The 18189-nt window shown below is 31.2% G+C and overlaps 1 protein-coding gene across 1 annotated transcript in view; it reads left to right on the forward strand.

The window, feature by feature from the left end:
- The first annotated feature begins 1311 nt into the window (after positions 1 to 1311).
- The window catches only part of LOC129231235 (uncharacterized), a 95161-nt gene continuing 78283 nt past the window's right edge, over positions 1312 to 18189 (forward strand). The window contains exon 1 of the mRNA XM_054865506.1: positions 1312 to 1841. Coding sequence (XP_054721481.1) covers positions 1438 to 1841 — 404 coding nt within the window. The 5' untranslated portion in view covers positions 1312 to 1437. The remainder of the gene's footprint in view (positions 1842 to 18189) is intronic.

Here is an 18189-nt window from a genome sequence, read left to right on the forward strand (position 1 = left end):
TTTTTAGCAAATTTCTAACGCAATAATTGTTGGTCGGGAAACGTTTCCATTAAAAACAATGACATTCTGATTTCTTACTCGGAGTACACCGATCAGAGAACAAGAGAGATCAGCATGACCTGCCAAAAATGTTTTGGTTTAGCAAATTTCGTGCAACGATTTGGAAGTTTGAAGACAGTATTTCAATATTGCAACTTTAAAGCACCGGCTGTGAAATGAGCTGTGACCGAATGATAAAGTAGGCAAACTCGTATTTTATCATTCAGTAAAATTCCGTGTCACATTCGGTTAAATGAATAATCCCCGCCCCTCTCAAAAAAAAAAAAAAAAAGTGTGTCCCGGTTCTCAATGGTGTTACAAGGGAAAAAATTTTCGAATCGGGATATGGTTAATTTTAGCCTTTTTCCATTATCAAAAAGGGAAAACTTCCGAGTTTTGGATATATGGGGGGGGGGGGGGGGGACTTATAAAATAGCCAAACATCTATCAACCAATGCATATGAAACATTGATATAAAATGTGAAACACTGATATAAATACTGCTAGACGCCTTTTGAGTACACGTAAATTACATCGCACCGAAAAATTATATTTAATATATATATATATATATATATATATATATATATATATATATATATATATATATATATATATATATATATATATATATAGCTTTGCATTTGACATGACAGAAAAAAAAAAGAAAATTATGTTTTTCAGAAAAATGTTTACTTTTGTTATTATCATTGTTGTTTTTAATCAATGAACAAAACTGGTACGTTTTTCATACATTTAATTTGCTGCAGTTGAAGCTGTAACTTTCAATATGAATTCCAGCATCAAGCAATAGAAATATTTTAAATAATAATTTTTTTAAAGGAGAAAATGGTAGATTTTTTTCCTTCGTTGATTTTTATTGCGAAAATCTATCTAATATGTTAAGAAATTAATCTCTTTGTAGGTGCAATGTCATTGATTTGCGCGCTCATTGAAACCTTACTTTTTATGACATCGATTACACCGTGTTTTCCGATATATCGCGTTTTTGTTGTCTCCCGACAACCGCGATATTCCAAGGGGTTGTTAAACTCGGATCCAAAATGTCGGATGCGACAGCTCCCGTAATCAAGCGGCCGTCCATCGGTTGCGCGAGGAAAAATCAATTGTCAGCGCTTTTATCGCCTTGGCGGTTGCTTTTGGCGAGGCGAGGAGCACGTCGGTAACCTTGCACGGAGGCCAAACGGAGCGAGCGGGTAGGCGATTCAAAAGAGCGCTCATTCACGGCAAAACAGCTGCTCCGTCGAGAAGAGACCTTGACCCTGAAGCGCGACAGGTGCATGGGTTTGGTTCGACGTAGCTAGGCGCGGCCCTTTTTTTTTGTTGTGCTTGATACTTGGTCGGATGCGAGAGTCTCTCTAATTCCGTCTCTTTTCTATGGTTGATGTGGTTGCAGATAAGGAGAGCCTGAGCTTCCGAGGGGGTCAGCATCCATCCCGTCCGATGCCGACCGACGCAGTGGCTTCATCCTCCGGGCCCCCAGCCACTTCTCTGCCGAGAGGGGAACGGGCGACTCCCGAGCCCGATCTCTCGTCCTCTCCGTCGCTCTCGCCGCATTCGCCGAGTCCCGGACGCGCCTTCCCTTCGCTGCTCGTGCCCGGATTCGGGCTGGCCGGACTCCGGGTCAGCTCCGCCGCCCCCTTCTCCCCGCCCGGACTGGAGCGCTACTCGCCGGCCACGGGGAATCCGGCCATCAAGCAGATGGAAATGATGACCAGAAACTATTCCGACTTCATGCGGTCCCTCGCGGCCAAGTACAACCAGAATAACGCTCAAGAAAGGTAAGTCTTGGCCCTTTTTGTCTTTGCCTCTGTTTGAAATTTGATCAGTTTGCAGTGGTGCTCAACCAACGGCCCACGAAAATGATCCATGTGGTCCGTAGGGTGGTTCAAAAATACTTTTTTTCAGCTAGAGTCCAGGACACCCCCTATTTTTATAGACTTACTAATATTATTTTGCTGTAAAAGTTCGTACTCAAATTTCAAGAGGATGATGCTGAATGACCCCTTAGTTTAACGTTAGCCGTAGCGTAGAACATGCCACAAACTTTGAAACATTTATTTTCCCCAGATGTTTTTTTCTAAACTAATTATTTTAATGCAATTTATCTGCATATTGCAAGTGTATATTATAATATGTAGCATTTTTTCTGCTCAATGTATTTTTTAACCCCCTCCCCATACTTATTAAGTTTGGGGGAGGGGGTTAAGCACCCTCTTTCAGTTGAAATAGGAAGCTAAAATTCTTCCAGTATATTACTATTTATAAGTCTAAAAATACTGAGGGGTGTCCTGTTATCTAGGAGAATTTTTTTTTACATGTATTTTTGAACCACCCTAGTGATCCGGTGTCATGTTCCAATGTTACGAATCGAATGTTTATGTTCTGGATCCAGCCGATCATCTTTATTCTGTGTCGAGAATGGCACATTTGGAGCCATTATACTAGCCAGAAATTGATTTCCAAAATAAGAAATGGGAATTTCGTATTAATAAAATAAGCACGTGGCAATGATAAAATCAATTCTTGGTTTTAGTAATTTTCTCTCCTTTTCTGTGTTTTTCCATGTTACCAAAATATTAAAATATTATGTATTCTGGCACGTGAGCTGTGATCATCGTGTAAAGAAACGTTGGGCATTACTGCAATAATACAAAATAATTTTCAAAACTAATTGCAACCATCAAAAACATATTTAAGCAAGTGCACGATTCATCTATCAAATGTTTTTATTGATAATTTAGGAGCAGGCAATAAATTGAGTGAAAGTTGCTTCGGTACTTTTCAGTTTTATGAGAATTCTTACATGTATGGCAGAATTCACGCCAATGAATGTGTTAAAATATGAGCAATTCTATGAATGATGAATGACATTTTTGACGAAAAGCAAAATTTTAAGTCATTATAGTGAAATTATTTTTCTTAAAACAGTCATTTTTCAGCTCTGTATTTGTTCGTTAACATTTACAGTATGTAAAACAAAGCAAAAAATATTTAAAAAAAATTTTTTTTCATGCTTTTTTTCCTTCGTTATGGGATGGCATTTTTGTCAACCAAGCTTTCGTACAAAACGGAATTTTTGAGAATTATGTATCAGTTCATTTTGTTAACTGATGAATACTTTTAAGATACATTAGTAACAATAAGCGTTTCTTATTGTTACTTAATTTGAGTAATTTATCTTGCACTCGATTTAAATAACTAATGTTTATGTGTTGTGACAGGATGACTGACGCAATGACAAGAATTTTCTAAGTTCATTTATTGCAATTGAACTGCTCATTAAAATAAAATTAAAAAAAAAAAGTTACTCCACTTAGTAGTTCACAAAAGTTACTGAATGAAGTGTAATGAGTGAAATAATTGATAAAATCACCCCAATAAAATTAATAATAAAAATATTTTTTCGTATAGTTGTTATTTTCACGGAATTTCCGTGTGTTCTGAAGACTATAGGGCTCCCACACTTCTTATACAATTTAAGTTCTGATTTAGAATCATATTTATAACTGAAGTGGAAACAAGTAAATATAAAGTTGTATAGTAATTTGAACACCGTGCTATAAATTTAGTATTTTGGTGGAATAAACATGTTAAAAAGCTTCTTGTCGAATGAAAATTTATTATTTCAATTGTTTATGGAGAGTTAAAAAAAAGGTTTATTGCAAAAAATTGCCTCTAATTAAACCCCTCTAAATAATTATTTTTCTTATGCAATATGGTCTTTTGCAACGTTTTGGCGTATAACACTAAAAGAAAAGAAGAAAATCCCGGCACAACAAAAATTAGGGGAAAAAATATTAATAAAACCGGTGAAATTTTTCATAAAAAATTTTTTTTTTTCAATCGCGTCACGCAATTTGGCGATATTTTCCGTTTTTACTATTTGTTTTGTTAGTTCCATAGCCACCAATCCCAACATTTCCTCTCTATAGTGACTCGAAAAAAAAATCCCTTTCTTTCCGCGAATCTTATTAAACAGGCTAAAAAAATAAAATAATGTATTTCTTAAACAGGAAGTTAATCTCCATAACTATTGCTATACTAACATCATTGCAGATTCTTAACAAAATAACATTCATGTGTTTCAAATTATACGAACATTTTTTTAAATGCATTTTTCGTTAATATTAGAGGATTTTAAAAATTTGAAGGCAACCTGTAAATAGAAATTTATACTTTTCTTATTTAGTTGTTCCCATTTAAACTTTTGTATCCAATAGCATTTTTTTAAAAAAATAAAGCTTTTTTTTTTTAATCACAAAAAAAAAATATATATATAAATAATAATAATAATAATAAAATTCTATTTTTTTCTAATGTTTCGGTTCGTTGCTCGATTGAGATATTATCAGATTTCAATAACTTTTTGTTTCTTAAATCTTTAACAATCGGAACTTTCCCACGATATAGCGAAAGGAAAACAACAATTTTGGTTTTTTCGCAACACCTTATTGTTTGTTACACTATTATTAGGTATGCATGATATGTAGTAATATTTACAGTTTTTGTTTTAGTACATATGTTCAAATATAGTAAAATAAATATAACAATAACCGCAAAGAATCTGTTAGTGCGGTCTTCAGCCTATTTGCCAAAATAAATGGCATTTTAATTTAAAATATTCCTTGTGCTTGAATTGCAGCCGAACCATCAAGTTATTTTTTGAGGCAATTACTACTAAATTGTTTAATCAAAATACATTGTTTTGGAAAATGAGTTATCTTACGATTAAAAAACCGTTATTTGATTATGTTCGAGATAATAAGTAGCCAACTTTGCATAATGCGTAGATTTTTCGATGACATAATGTAAATATGTATGTCATCCAGTGGCGCATTCAAGATATTTCAAAGGGGGGGGGGATTGAAGTTACACCATTCTCATATTATACTCCAACACGACGCCAAACATATTCTTTTGATTTTATCAATTGTTAATTGAAACAAAAAACAGTAAAAAAATAAAGTTGTTGAATTATTGTTCAACATTAGTTAATAAAATATATTATTAAAAACAAATACTTAATTAAAATACCAAAAATGGCAAGAATGCAAGTATTTACTTTTCTCATAATTAAAAATAAAAACAGCGAAGGAAAATCATCATTAGAGAACAATTTATGTTCGCATACAATTCGATTTTGCAGGAGAAAAAAGTGAGAAGATATATTTTATTTTTCCATTTATTAAATTTGAAAATAAGTGTTTCCTTTGCTTGAAATTATTTTGCGCACATACAAAAAAAAAAAAAAAAAAAAAACTCAAGGGTGATGGGTGGGATCCAGACCCCCTGCACCGTCCCCTTGTGTGCGTCACTGATGTCATCTACTTTCTCCTGTGTTGTATTTAAAAACAGCAACAACAATTTTTGTGCTTGATGGCATGTTTAAAACAGTTATCAAACAGTTATTTGAATTTTAGCGTATGGTTAGCATCGGCGTAAATTTTGTAAATTTAAAATACGGTGCATTAGTTACGTTGAATGGATTTTAAAGTGCCTAAATGTGTAGATTAATTTAAATACTTGCAATTTAAACAATCTACCAAAACAACATAATTTATTTGGCTAAGAAAAATAACAGATAACGAATGGGGTAGTGCTCTTCAGAATCTCAGAAACAGGAAATAAAGTTAAAACTTGTTAAGTGTACATTGACACTAAGCAGAGCTTACTTTCTGAAAAAAAAAAAAAGAACTTCGGGAGCTCTAGTCTTCATATAGTACTTTTTTTTTTTTTTTTTTTTTTGGTACGTAAATAGTCTGAATTTCGTGGTAAGATTTCACACTGAAAAGAATTTCAGGAGCATAGCTCCTATATAAATCAAGCCATGAGACTAGACAACTTTGTCTGTTTAGTTAAACTTGAGTGAATGAAGTGAAATTTAGTCGAACTTGAACAAATGAAGTGAAATTTAGTTAAATTTGAGTAAATACAGTGAAGTTTAGTTAAACGTGAGCAAATGAAGTGAAGTTTAGTTAAACGTGAGCAAATGAAGTGAAGTTTGTTAAGCTTGAGTGAATTTACAGAATCTCACAGTTTTGACTTTAATATTTTCCTGTAAAAAATCATTTACCGACTGTAACGAAGTGTTATAAAACTTCTTTGGTCAATAACAGTTCGATTGTCTAACATTGAGATCGATACCTAAAAACACAAATGCGACTATGAGGAACAGAGTCAGTTTATTAATTCTTCTATACTCGTGTTCAGGGATGAATTTTTTCTTTGATTTTCCATCAAGTTTTCGACACTGCAGTGCTTGAAACATTTCCACTAACTTTCCAAGCACCAAACTTTCTCAGCCACACGACGTAGATCTTTCTAAATAAACGAGTAAATCGATATGTTTTTTAAAGTTACGTCAGTTTTCTCACTTCGTTTTCTCTTTCGTTTGTATAATTATGAAGCAATCTATCAAAATAGATAATTTATCGATTATTACTTCTTGTGATACAATATTAGTATTTTTTACCATAATTTCCTTCATTCATTATCTAAATTAAAACATATTTATTTTTTTATCTTGATTTTGCACACTTGTTGAAGACTTTTAAATAAATATTTGTTTATGATAACGTCTTTCCTGTGAAATTAATTTTTTTCCTCAAAATAATCAAGTACCTGTTGCATTTGCGAAACTGTCTCGTCGAACCTCAAGAACAGAATTACAAAACTATTACAAAAACTATAAACAGTGCATTTTTTAAAAAGTTTACCCTATTTATAGTTACAAGTTTTTTTCTACGTTTGAGTTGATTAAAAGAAAAACTTGAGAAAACGTGTTTATAAAAAAAAAGAAAAAGAAATACCCATTGAAAATAACTTACTCTTTAACTGTTTCACATAATTGTTTCATTAAGCACAGTTACGAATATCTGTATTGTCTTCTTATGTCAAAAAAGCTATAAAAGATAATAAAAGTGTAATACAAAAATGTGCACTGAAAATAAAAAGGCCGGAAATTGTTATCTATTTTTAAAATTATTTCCCGTAGCGGAATACATGCCTTCAAAGATTAACAGTTCGCTTGTAATATTTTTATTTCTCCCCCTCCCCTCTCTTATTAGTACAAAACTCCAGATTTTTGCGAAAATAAAAGTGTCAAATATACGCAAATTGATCAACTACAAAGTGGTGTCAACATTTTCAAGTTATCTGCAAAAATGGTTCATCCCTTTCTGTTATCTACCTGGCGAGATGCCAGAAAGAAGAGTAACATGCTAGGGCCCTTTTCTTCAGAATTTCCTCAAGTACCCCTGTACAGTACATTTACTGTCAAAATAGAGTGATCAACAGAAAAGAAATTAAAGGCTAGTACATAATTTATGGCTTATATTTGATTATGAGACATGCAACGTTTTTTCAGAAAAAAAATAATTAGTGCAATGGATTTGTTTTTGTTTTTTTAATTGTCATGACATTGCATATCGGCCACTTCACTGCATTTTTGTTTCATGGAGAAAAATAAATATAATAAGTGTGTAAAATAAGGATCTCAAAGCCAGTGTGTTAAAATCGTGTTTTTTTTTTTTTTTTGAATTAAAAAAGTAAATAAATTTGAATCAATGTTTTTGACTTAAATATTTTTTAATGCTTCAAAAACATCAGTTATTAACTAACTTACGTTTATTAATATAGAAAAAACAACTTTGAAATTTATATTTTTTAAAATTACCGTTATGTGTGTTTCAAGCATTACTTCACCAAAAAAACTGTCACAATATCATGTAAAACCAATTTAAATAGAAATGGATATGATTCAAATCAAATTTACTGCAGATGGTATAGTAGTATACCCTATAAATACAGAAAAATAGATAAAAATAAACTAATTGGGTAGCACTATAAGATAAAAATAAAGTGAGAGTCAAATGAAGGAAAAACAAAATTTAATTTACGTTTGTTTCCGATTAAAAGTGTATTTTAAAGGAGCACTATAGCAGCTTTCTAAAAACAACAGGGTTCCCACAGGTCCTTGAAAATTCTTTAAAGTGCTTTGTTTTAGTGTTGTGTTACAAAGCGCCCTTTAAAGTGCTTAATTTTGAACAAAATTTCTTCATTATTTGGCAAGTTGGTTTAATTTTTGATTTTTTAAGCATGTCTTTAAAATGAAAAATTCTGTCAATTTTTTTTCAATCATCTCTTTCTCTATTATTTTGAATCTCATTGTTGATTTCTTTTACAAAAATTTGACATTTGAATGAGTTACTAAGGTTACTTTGTTAATAATTTCAATTGATTTTTTATTTTCTCAAAATTAATATCAAATATTTTCAAAAAGCTTTCCCTGCTCCTATTATCTATTTCCTTTTGTTTTCTTTTGCAAAAAATTGAAACGCAGCAAAGAAGTTGATTCACTTTGCATATCTCAGTAAAATTCATTTAGTGGGATTTTCAAGCAATTGCATAAATACCCATTTTTTCTGTCAAAAATTTTGCTGACTCGTGGTTTTTTTTTTCGCTTTCTTTGTATTGTAGTTTTTAATTATAATTTGAAGTTTTGAACCTAACTAACTTTAAAACGTTTAATATTATTCTGTCTTTTCATTTTTTTATTATACTTTGTAACTGTAACATTATAATCACATATGTGTCTACATGGGAAATCAAAGTGCTTTGTGCACAGAGTTTCATTTAGTTTATAAATGATTTATTAATTAAATTTCTAATAATTATTTTTATGCTAGTGTTTTAAATTATCGGAATACAATACAAACCTTAGGTCAGTTTTTTTAAAAATAATTCTTAACGCAATATTAAACCATTCTGCAAAATCACAAGATGCGCCACAAAACCACTGTAGATGAAGATGTTTCACAAATCCTTTGATTAACAGTTTCAATCCTGCATTAAGCTTAAATTTTGCATTTTTGCTCTCAATATTCGTTTACGCTGGTTTGTCTTAGTTTTAAATTTTATTCAATTGAAATTTATAGTTTATGTATTTTCCCATTTGTTACTGTGGTCATAAAGAACTAGGTATTAAAAGACGATAATACATAAACTATGAAAATATTAAATGATTTACCAAGAACATAAAGAAATCACCCAAGTTGGAGAAAAAGTAGGGTGATTTAAAGTGCTTTATTTTGATTTCCATTTTGGAGTGGGAACCCTGAACAAGGCTTACTGCTTTTTATGAGTAGAGATGATATGTTAAAATCAGAGAGCAACACAATTTCATTTGCCCATTTTCCTTCAAAAGTATATAAAAAGTATTTATATTCACTGCTTATCTGTATAATTACAGTAAAAAAATTACAAACTGCAACCTTTTTCATTTGAGTTGAAGAATATTGAATGAATATTTAAGGTTTTTTTTTTTTTTTTTTTTTTTGAAATTCATGTGTACGTACTTTTTACAATAATTCATGATTCGAGCAATTTTACTTTTAAATTTCTTTTTTTTCTTCATATTTGTACAAATGTGTACACACCACAACAACAGGCCTTAGTATAGTGCCTTGAAATTCCGTCATTGTTTTTATTTAGAAAAACTCCTGAATACAATGGCTACTAATTAAAACGTAGCGACTAATTAAAAAGTGTCCACTGGCCTCTGGTTAAAACTTTGAATTTTTAGGTTGAGTAAAGAAAGATAATTTTTATGGATAAAATCTTCAAGAGGAGATAAAATTTTGGAACAAAACTAATATAAGGAAATCAAGTGTCATTCACTAAAAATAAGCGAAACTAGTGAAATTAGAATTTTTCAAGAGGATTTCGAAGGGGTTAAGAAATAATTTAAATAAATATTTTTAAAAAATCATTTTGTTTGAATCATGATTAAAATCACCGCCTTAAAAATTGTTGACACCTTATCATGGCAAAAAAGTTGAAGCCAAAAGAAAGGAATGCTCCTTAAATGATTCAAATTTCTAAGTTTGCAAATTAAGGTTTCAATATGAGTGCAAATTAAAATTACCGAGAGTACAAAATGAGTACAAATTAAGAGTCAATATGAGTACTTTCGGCGTTGTTCACATAAAACGAGTACCCGACCAAAGATCAATCAGTGACCTATGTGGAATGTTAATTCGTTCTAGGAGTCAACCCGACAAATCAGTGTCACCATCGCCAGACCAGAGTTCATGGACGAAGCCTACTGAGAGTCTGTCAAATCGTAGTGTCCCGACAGGGGTCACGGACAAAATACAAAAGGCCAAAAAACAAAGGTCAGATGGCCGTGTACAAGTCATTAACCATTTACTCTCGTGATCCAATAGGTCGCGGTTCTTTGTGAACCAATTCTTTCTTTTGCATCGAGCCCTTAGCTCAAGTCGCGCGCACTTCTCTCGCTAATTAAGGTTTTCGTTTCCATTGTTTTGTCGTCACGGAGGGCTTTTGACCTTTCGCGACGACGCTTCACGCCTCGAGAAGGGGACACTCACTAATTAACTTGAAAGCTTTCACGATCGTGATTTTCAATTTTTAGGTAGCAGAATAGCAGCAGATTTGGGTCTCTGGATAATCCCGAGTAGTGGTTGCAATGCAGGACCAGAAATACAATTCCAGTATTCGGTATTTTGCTAAACATGATACCGGAGTACCAGTGTTAAAAAAATTCGTAAAAGAAGAAGAAAACAAAAAGATTTTTTTGCCTTATTTCTTCATTTATACCGAAAAAAAAAAGCAAAAACTCAAAATGATGCAAACTTTTAATAAAGGACAAATGTATAATGTAGGAACGAATGTTGTAATTTAATAAAACACCATTAATTTTTAACATACAACAAAAATAAAGAGAAAAATACACCGTCATAGTGTTACCATGCAGTTTTTTCCTTTTTTCTTTTTTTTCATTTTTCACGCGGACACAAATGTGATTCATTACACCATCCAGAGATGAAAATTTCCAGTGCGTGTTAGTTCTTGTTCTAAATGTCAAATTTTTGCGTCAAACGATTGATTTTGGTGCCGTCCTAATGACGAAAAACGAAAAAAAAAAATGGTATCTTAGATTTTAAATTAGAAACTCTTTAATCAAAAAACATTTATTCTTAGCAACTAATACCAAAAATACCAGTATTTTGTCTTATCAAAGCGCGGATTTCGAAATTACAGAACAGCCGAAAACCCGGTATACGGATAATCCGGTATTGTAATCATGAACCCCGATTGTTTCTAAGACCATTCCTGAACGTTTCATGATCCGTGATTTTTAAAGTTTTAGCTGACATGTGTTTTTTATCAAGAAATCCCAGTCAGGCCGAACACTTGCATAAATATTGAAGCATTTGTTTTAACGGTTTCAAAAAAAAAAAAAAAAAAATTACAGTTTTTGATGTGTGATAGTTAAGTAAAATATGATACGATTTTGAAGTTACTTACAATATAGTATTTTAGTTTCATATTGCATTTTATACTGTCACCAATGGCTTGAACAGAACGTTCAGTGTCAGTTACTGACGCGGCAGCAGTGTTAAATATTTGACTTACTATGGTCTGCTACTTTCGTATATTCGAAATATTCACTGTTTCCGGGAATTTTTTTAAAACAGTTTTATGACTTCTGCTGTCAAATCTTGCGAATTTCAGATGTAATTGAATTTCTGGGAACTTCTAAATATTTTATGTTAGTTCTTTTAAGATTTTAAGTGTAAATGGGTCTCGCAAATTCAAATGTGTGGGTAATCCTTTAACTAAACTGCTTTAAAAACAGTTCTACGTTTTTTTTTTTTTTTTTTTTTTTTAACTTTGTAAACCTAATTTTTTTTTTTTTTTTAGAAAATAAAAAGTTTTAAAATAATATATAAACAGCTTTGGTTTTAATGGATGCAGGTACATACAGTGCAGTGTTTTCTAAAACTCCGACTTGGATCAGTGTAAAAGTAATTTTTTATGTGAATGGCGCAAATTTAAGAAAATTTTCAAGCAGCTATTTTTAAAGGAAGAAAATTTGTGGGAAAGAAAATTTATGTATCCGGAAATATTTAAATTTATCATTAATCGTTGAAAAAAAAAAAGAAGAATAAAACTTAGGTATATTTCCTTTGCACTTATACAGCTTTCACTCGCATTCAAAGCATCACTTTTTTAATTTTTCAATTATTTCTGCCATTGTTTTTTTCTCTATCTTAAAGATCATATTTTCCATGATATCACTTTTTTCTGAAGTATTGTTTGGATACTTGTAGCAAACAAAATTAAGGATTTTTTTCTTCCAAAACCTAATTAGTAAGATTTTTCAAACCATTCGTTTTCTATCGATCTGCATTATATGTAGCTATATTTAAACATCATTGCATGTGGTGATTTTTCCCAACCACAAATCATCGCAAGAACATAGCAAAAAAAAGGGAGACACTTCTGTTTCCCTATTCGGTTTGATTCGTAAAATCAGTCTTTGTTCTTTTTTTTTTCCCCTATTTCACCAGATTTATGATTACGAAGAAGAGCGACGAAATTTCGCAGAAATCTCCCAATACATTTATCTTGATTTTCATTTCGTGATTGGTTTTTTACTTTTGTCCTCCCGTCATAAGAAAAAAAAAAGAACGCAGTTACAATTTAGGTCGTCGTGTTGAGCTGTCAGTTTTTCGCGACAGTTTTCGCCGCCTTTTTTCCTAAGCAAGCATTTAAATGATTTATTTTTAGCATATTAGGAATTCGTGACACATTCCATTTCTTTTCAATCCTTTATTGAAATAACTGACCGAATAAGGAAGGTTCTGGTGCGTTTTTTATTGCGTTCAGATGGTATCGACGTTTCAAACATTCAACTAAACCTACATCAAGAATTTCTGATTAGATTTGACCGTCATCATTGGTTTATTTATTTATTTATTTATTTTTCAACAAACGCAAGTTTTTGCGTTTTTTGATATCAATGACCCGCTAACGTCAACCTTTTCTTTTATTTCCTTCTATATAAATAGATGCGTGCGAAAGAAGAAATTATATACATCGTGTTAATGTTTTTATAATAAATATTTTTATTAATATTACTAAAACTAATTTCATTACATTTTTAAACTTGTAAAGTAATTTGCTGACATTGCTAATTTGTAAGGATGGCAGAAAAAAACCTGTGTTGGTTTTTTTTCCTTTGTTTACTCTGCACGTTTTAAAAATTGTTTTCTATTTGAGAAAAAATTTAAAAGTAAGAAATACCTAGAATGTTAAAATTTCGAAGTCTATAAATATTAATACTAAACTAAAATTAACCAGTTATAAAAACAAATCTGTGTTATCTAAGTACAGCATTTTATTTTCACTATTTTCCCCCTTGATATTCATAATTTTTAATTTGCTTTATTATTGCGTAGATTTTTCTCATTCATCTCAAAAGTTACAATTTTTTTGAAGGTTATGGAGGTTTTATTTTTACTACTAAATGTATTTTTATTGATTTCAAAGTTTGTTGAAATGTTCAATCCAGCAGTCAATAACTGCCATATAAACTGTTCGATTTGCGTCCAAGGACAAAACATAATAAAACTTCCAAAAAACTATTTTCTTCTTTTTTTTTTTTTTCAATTATTTCAAGAACTAGTCAAAGAGAGAGAGAGAGAGAGAGAGAGAGAGAGCAAAAAGAAAGCCAACGCCATATTTTTTTTTAAAAAATGCAGATTGCATTAAACGTTTTGAGATGTGTCTGTTTTTTTTTTTTCTTTATTTTCACTAATTTATCCCGGTTGCTCTTGTATATTCTTGCAGAATGAAGCTAAGGTCAATTTCTCTCTCTCTCTCTCTTTTTCTCCAAAATATAACTGTATCTATGAGTTGATATTCAAGAAAAAAGAAAGAGACGAGAAAGAATATCTAAAGTATTATTGTAAGAAGAACTATAAAAAGATAATAAATCTGCCGATTGCTTTGAAGTCCCTCTAGGTAGCATGACTCATTGGCCAATGAATGTCTAACTCTTAATACCATTACCATCCTGTACAGTAGGAGTTTTCTCTTCAGAGAGGGGCGGGGGGGGGGGCATGACAGTTTTCACATGTAACGTACTAGAAGTGGCAATAGGGTTTGAAACCTATAGCTCCTGAAGGTTATTACACTCCTCCTTCTCCTTCGTTGCCCCCTTGCCTACAGTATTTTCAATCGTTAACTCTAAAACTTGTAAATTCATGAAACTAAGTAATAAAAATTTATTTTTTAATTTATAGCAGACATACGTTTTTCCAAAAAGTATGAAAATTATGCACTAACTTTTGTTTAATAGTTTCAGTTACTGATGTTATATCATGAGTGCAATAATTCCGCTATTTCGAGCTTTCCGTCGTCTATAGGCATCAAAGATTTCTGTAGTATTAGCTACTTGAAAAAAAAAAAAAAAAACTTACGAACGGAAACATCTTTACTAACAGTAAACGTATTGTTCATATGATATAAACAATAATTTTACTGTTAGTATCTTCAGAAAAAATGCACTCCTTATAATGGTATTTCTTTCTTTAAAATGTTTCAACCAACATCGCAAAGATTAGCGGATATCTCATAAAAAATTAAAAAGATTTCACAACATACGTACATTTATGAGGGAGAACTGGTTACTGAAAATAGAGTAAGAAATCAATTGAAATGAAAGGTTCAATTTTTACCCGCTCCCTTTCCAATGGTAGCAGATTCCTGATGAGTATACCAACAAAACTCAAAGAACGGATAATCGCTTCGGATGACCCTTGACCCTGATTTTATCATGTTTCAATCAAGATGTCAATGGGGACATCGTGACTTGATTCTACCCTTCTCATTCAAAGGATTTTTAAGTGTCTCGGCAGGCATTTAACTTTTGTTCACATTATCTTGCCGTTTTAATGCATTGGAAAGTGTTCTCAAGTACATAAACGAACAATTTCGTAATTATATATTCATTTTCAAGCATATTGTTTTATTGTCTCATCGTTCAGCCATTTAAGCACGTTTAATTCATGCATGTTAGATAATTAAGGATCATAAATATTTATCAGTATTTTTAATTTAATTATGCGAGTATGTTTTTTTCTTAATCTATTTTGCAATTTTTTATTGGAATTTAGGTGTATGAAAATCAAATTAAAAAACCCAGAGTTTAGAAATAATTGCCTTTTAAACAATTAGGATTTATTGAATTTTAAACCTTTGATTTTTTTTCGAATGAAATAGCAGAACTAACATTTCGTAAATGAAATAACATTTCGAGTCTTAGAAATTATGATAAAATTTCAAGTAGTTTGTCGAATCGAAACTGGTCAAGCATTGTTCAAAGCTCTACTTAGTAGTGACAGAAATTATAACTACGTGATATAAGATAGATACTTTTTGCAACTTCCCCTAAAAATGGTCATATTTGACTGCGCCTTTTATCATTTCTATCACTGCAATTATTATTTTACTTATTCATTTTTTGCAGCATTAAAATTTTTGTCACCAAGTTTTAAGTTTTTTTTTGTTTTTAAACAAGTTAAAACTTTTTTCTTTGGTGTCTATTATTCTAAATTTATCATTGCTAATATGGCTGATCACCATGTTTTCAATTAGCACAAGCTTACATTAATGTGTAGCTGGATCTTAATAAAACTGTTAAAATTTAAGGGGGCACCGGAAGGTTTTTTTTTCACTACTTAGAAAATTGAAACTTCAACTTCAATTAACTTCATATTTGAATGGTTTCAAAGTGTGTTCTAAGTATCGTGCCATACTAATGAAATTTCCTTAGCTTTCTCGTCCTTTTTTTTTCTCTTTTAAGACAAGTGCGTTTTCTTTTAAAGAAATTCAGTAGATAATATATAAAAAAAGTTTCCGAAAAAATCTGGGATAGCATGGCTATGAGCTAAGTACTGTGTTTCGCGGATTTTTCTTGTTAACATTCTTGATGTTAATCATGGGTGTCTACAATGATCTGCGTTTTCCCAACAGTAGGAATTTCGAAAGGAAAAACATTTCCTTCAAGGACATTTTCAAAATGGACTATATCATTTAATCGCATAAAAACTGTCGATAATCTGACTTGGGTTGACCTATTATTTTTAAAAGTACTTAGCAAAAGCAAAGCTTAGCAAGCAAAACTGAAAATCATAGTACTTAAGTAATTTTGAAGATTTTCTTCAAATCAAAGAAGAACTTTTGCAAGAATTTGAAAATTTACTGCAGATATGTTAAATTGGAAGATTATCTGAATTTCCCGCAAATGACGCTCATTCGTCTCAACGCGACATTTTCTCAAGAAAAAGATAATGTCAGGCTTTAACAAAATTAGTGATCTGCAGAGATTTTGCTGGTTTCTGCGAAGTTTCTTCTTTTATTTAAACATACCTGCTGAAAATCTGCAGAATTACTTCATTATGGGAACTTCAAATCACGTCAACCCAATGATTGGCATACTTTTGTTTAGAAAACCCTGTACCATCAAGCTAATATATTTTTAACTGCATTTTTATGCATAACTTATGAGGAAACTTAATGATAGTAAGTCAACCTAAGGATCTTAGACTAGGTAGCTTGTGGAGAGAAAGCAATTGCAAATTTTAAATCAATTATGCGAAACTATTTAAGTTCAGTTAAAAAGTGCATTCAACAGGGAAAAACATCGAAATTTTCTCATGTAATCTCATGATATTGCGCTGATTAAGAAAAACTGCCCATTGTGAAACGTGAGTCAAACAGTTTGTTGCGTAAACAAACCAAAGCAACTTAAAAACAAGACGTTCCCCTAAAATCTCAGCTTTTGATTAATGTTTTAAATACGCAAGTACATTTTTATGAAAATATTCGAAATGATAAACACTTTAAAACAAAGTTCAAGTATTGTGTTCGAGTATGTGTGAGTTTTTCCTAAAAATAAATCCTTGCATACAAAAGTATTGTGTATTAAATTGTTGTATACGTGTTTGTTAGAGCTGTTTCAATCTCGCAAGTAGATATTTCAGAAATCAGGAAAAACACATTTAACATTTAGTACAGAAACAATAATCTTTGATTGCATTTAATATTTTATTTTGTTTAAGTATTGCACATTAGTAAGCGATAACAGGATATGCAAGATCCACAACGCAAATTTGATCATTCTTGTGGGGATCTGTTGTCACTAAATTAGAAAACAAAAAGTGAGTAAAACTAAAAACAGAGTTAAATAAAAACTTAGTTTTTGATATCCGATATTGATTTTTTCACAGCTTCGAAAAAAACTTCGTTGAATTATGAATTTTTGAGTTAATAGATGAAATTAGGAGTGCAATAATCATTTACTTTACAAATACAAATTTATTTACTAATCTACTCACCCTATACAAAACTTTAAAATAATGGTGGTGATCAAATGTACTGCTAGATTGGACGTATATAAATTTCTTTCAACGCCATCAGGAATTGATTAAAATACATAAAGAAAATAATAAATAAATAAAAATCCTGCTGCTACTGTCAAATATTAAAACAGTTCAACGATTTTCTATGAGCTCATGCGCTCTGAATCTCAGATGTGAAGATAGAAGAATCCTCTAGCGATGCATGTAATAAGTTTCTTATTTTTCTAATCCAGGAATGTTAATTTGTTTGAATTTACGTTATTCAAAAACTATCATAATACTCAAATTGAAATAAAATAAATGTGTCAAATATTTCACATAATAAGCTTTAAAATTCAACAGCAATAAATATTTTACAAACTGAAAGCGCATTGTGTCTCTTACCTTTGACACACATTGCTCAAGTATTTCATTATTAAAAATAATTCAGTAAAAAACGGCCTCGTTTCCCTCCACTGAGCCCTTAATAAGACTCGGTAAGCATGTGCCTGCATTTTAGTTTCTTCTTTTAATAGCCTGCTCAAAAATTGAATATTATTGCCTATTTGTATGCTTGGTCGAGTTCACCATGGAAACTTCTTAACAAAACTGTGCTCGCTTGTATCATAGCAACGGCACAACCCTCGGGCTACCTTATAATAACATCCGCAAAAGCAATTTCTTTTAATTCTTCGATATTTTTGAGTCAGAGGTGTTTTGTTTCGCCGGATTGGGATCCTGCTGCTGAACATAATAATGTTTTACGTTTTCAAACATGCTCAGCAAATTAAAATAACTACCATTTATATTTGATTTTATTGCTGTCTATTGTTATAATGCCAAGGAACTGCGCAGTTGATAAAAAAGAGTAATAAATTAGGACTTCGCATTTGCGACTCTTTAAAGTATTGTA

Source organism: Uloborus diversus, chromosome 10, assembly GCF_026930045.1.
Source record: "Uloborus diversus isolate 005 chromosome 10, Udiv.v.3.1, whole genome shotgun sequence".
Classification (NCBI taxonomy): Eukaryota; Metazoa; Arthropoda; class Arachnida; order Araneae; family Uloboridae; genus Uloborus; species Uloborus diversus.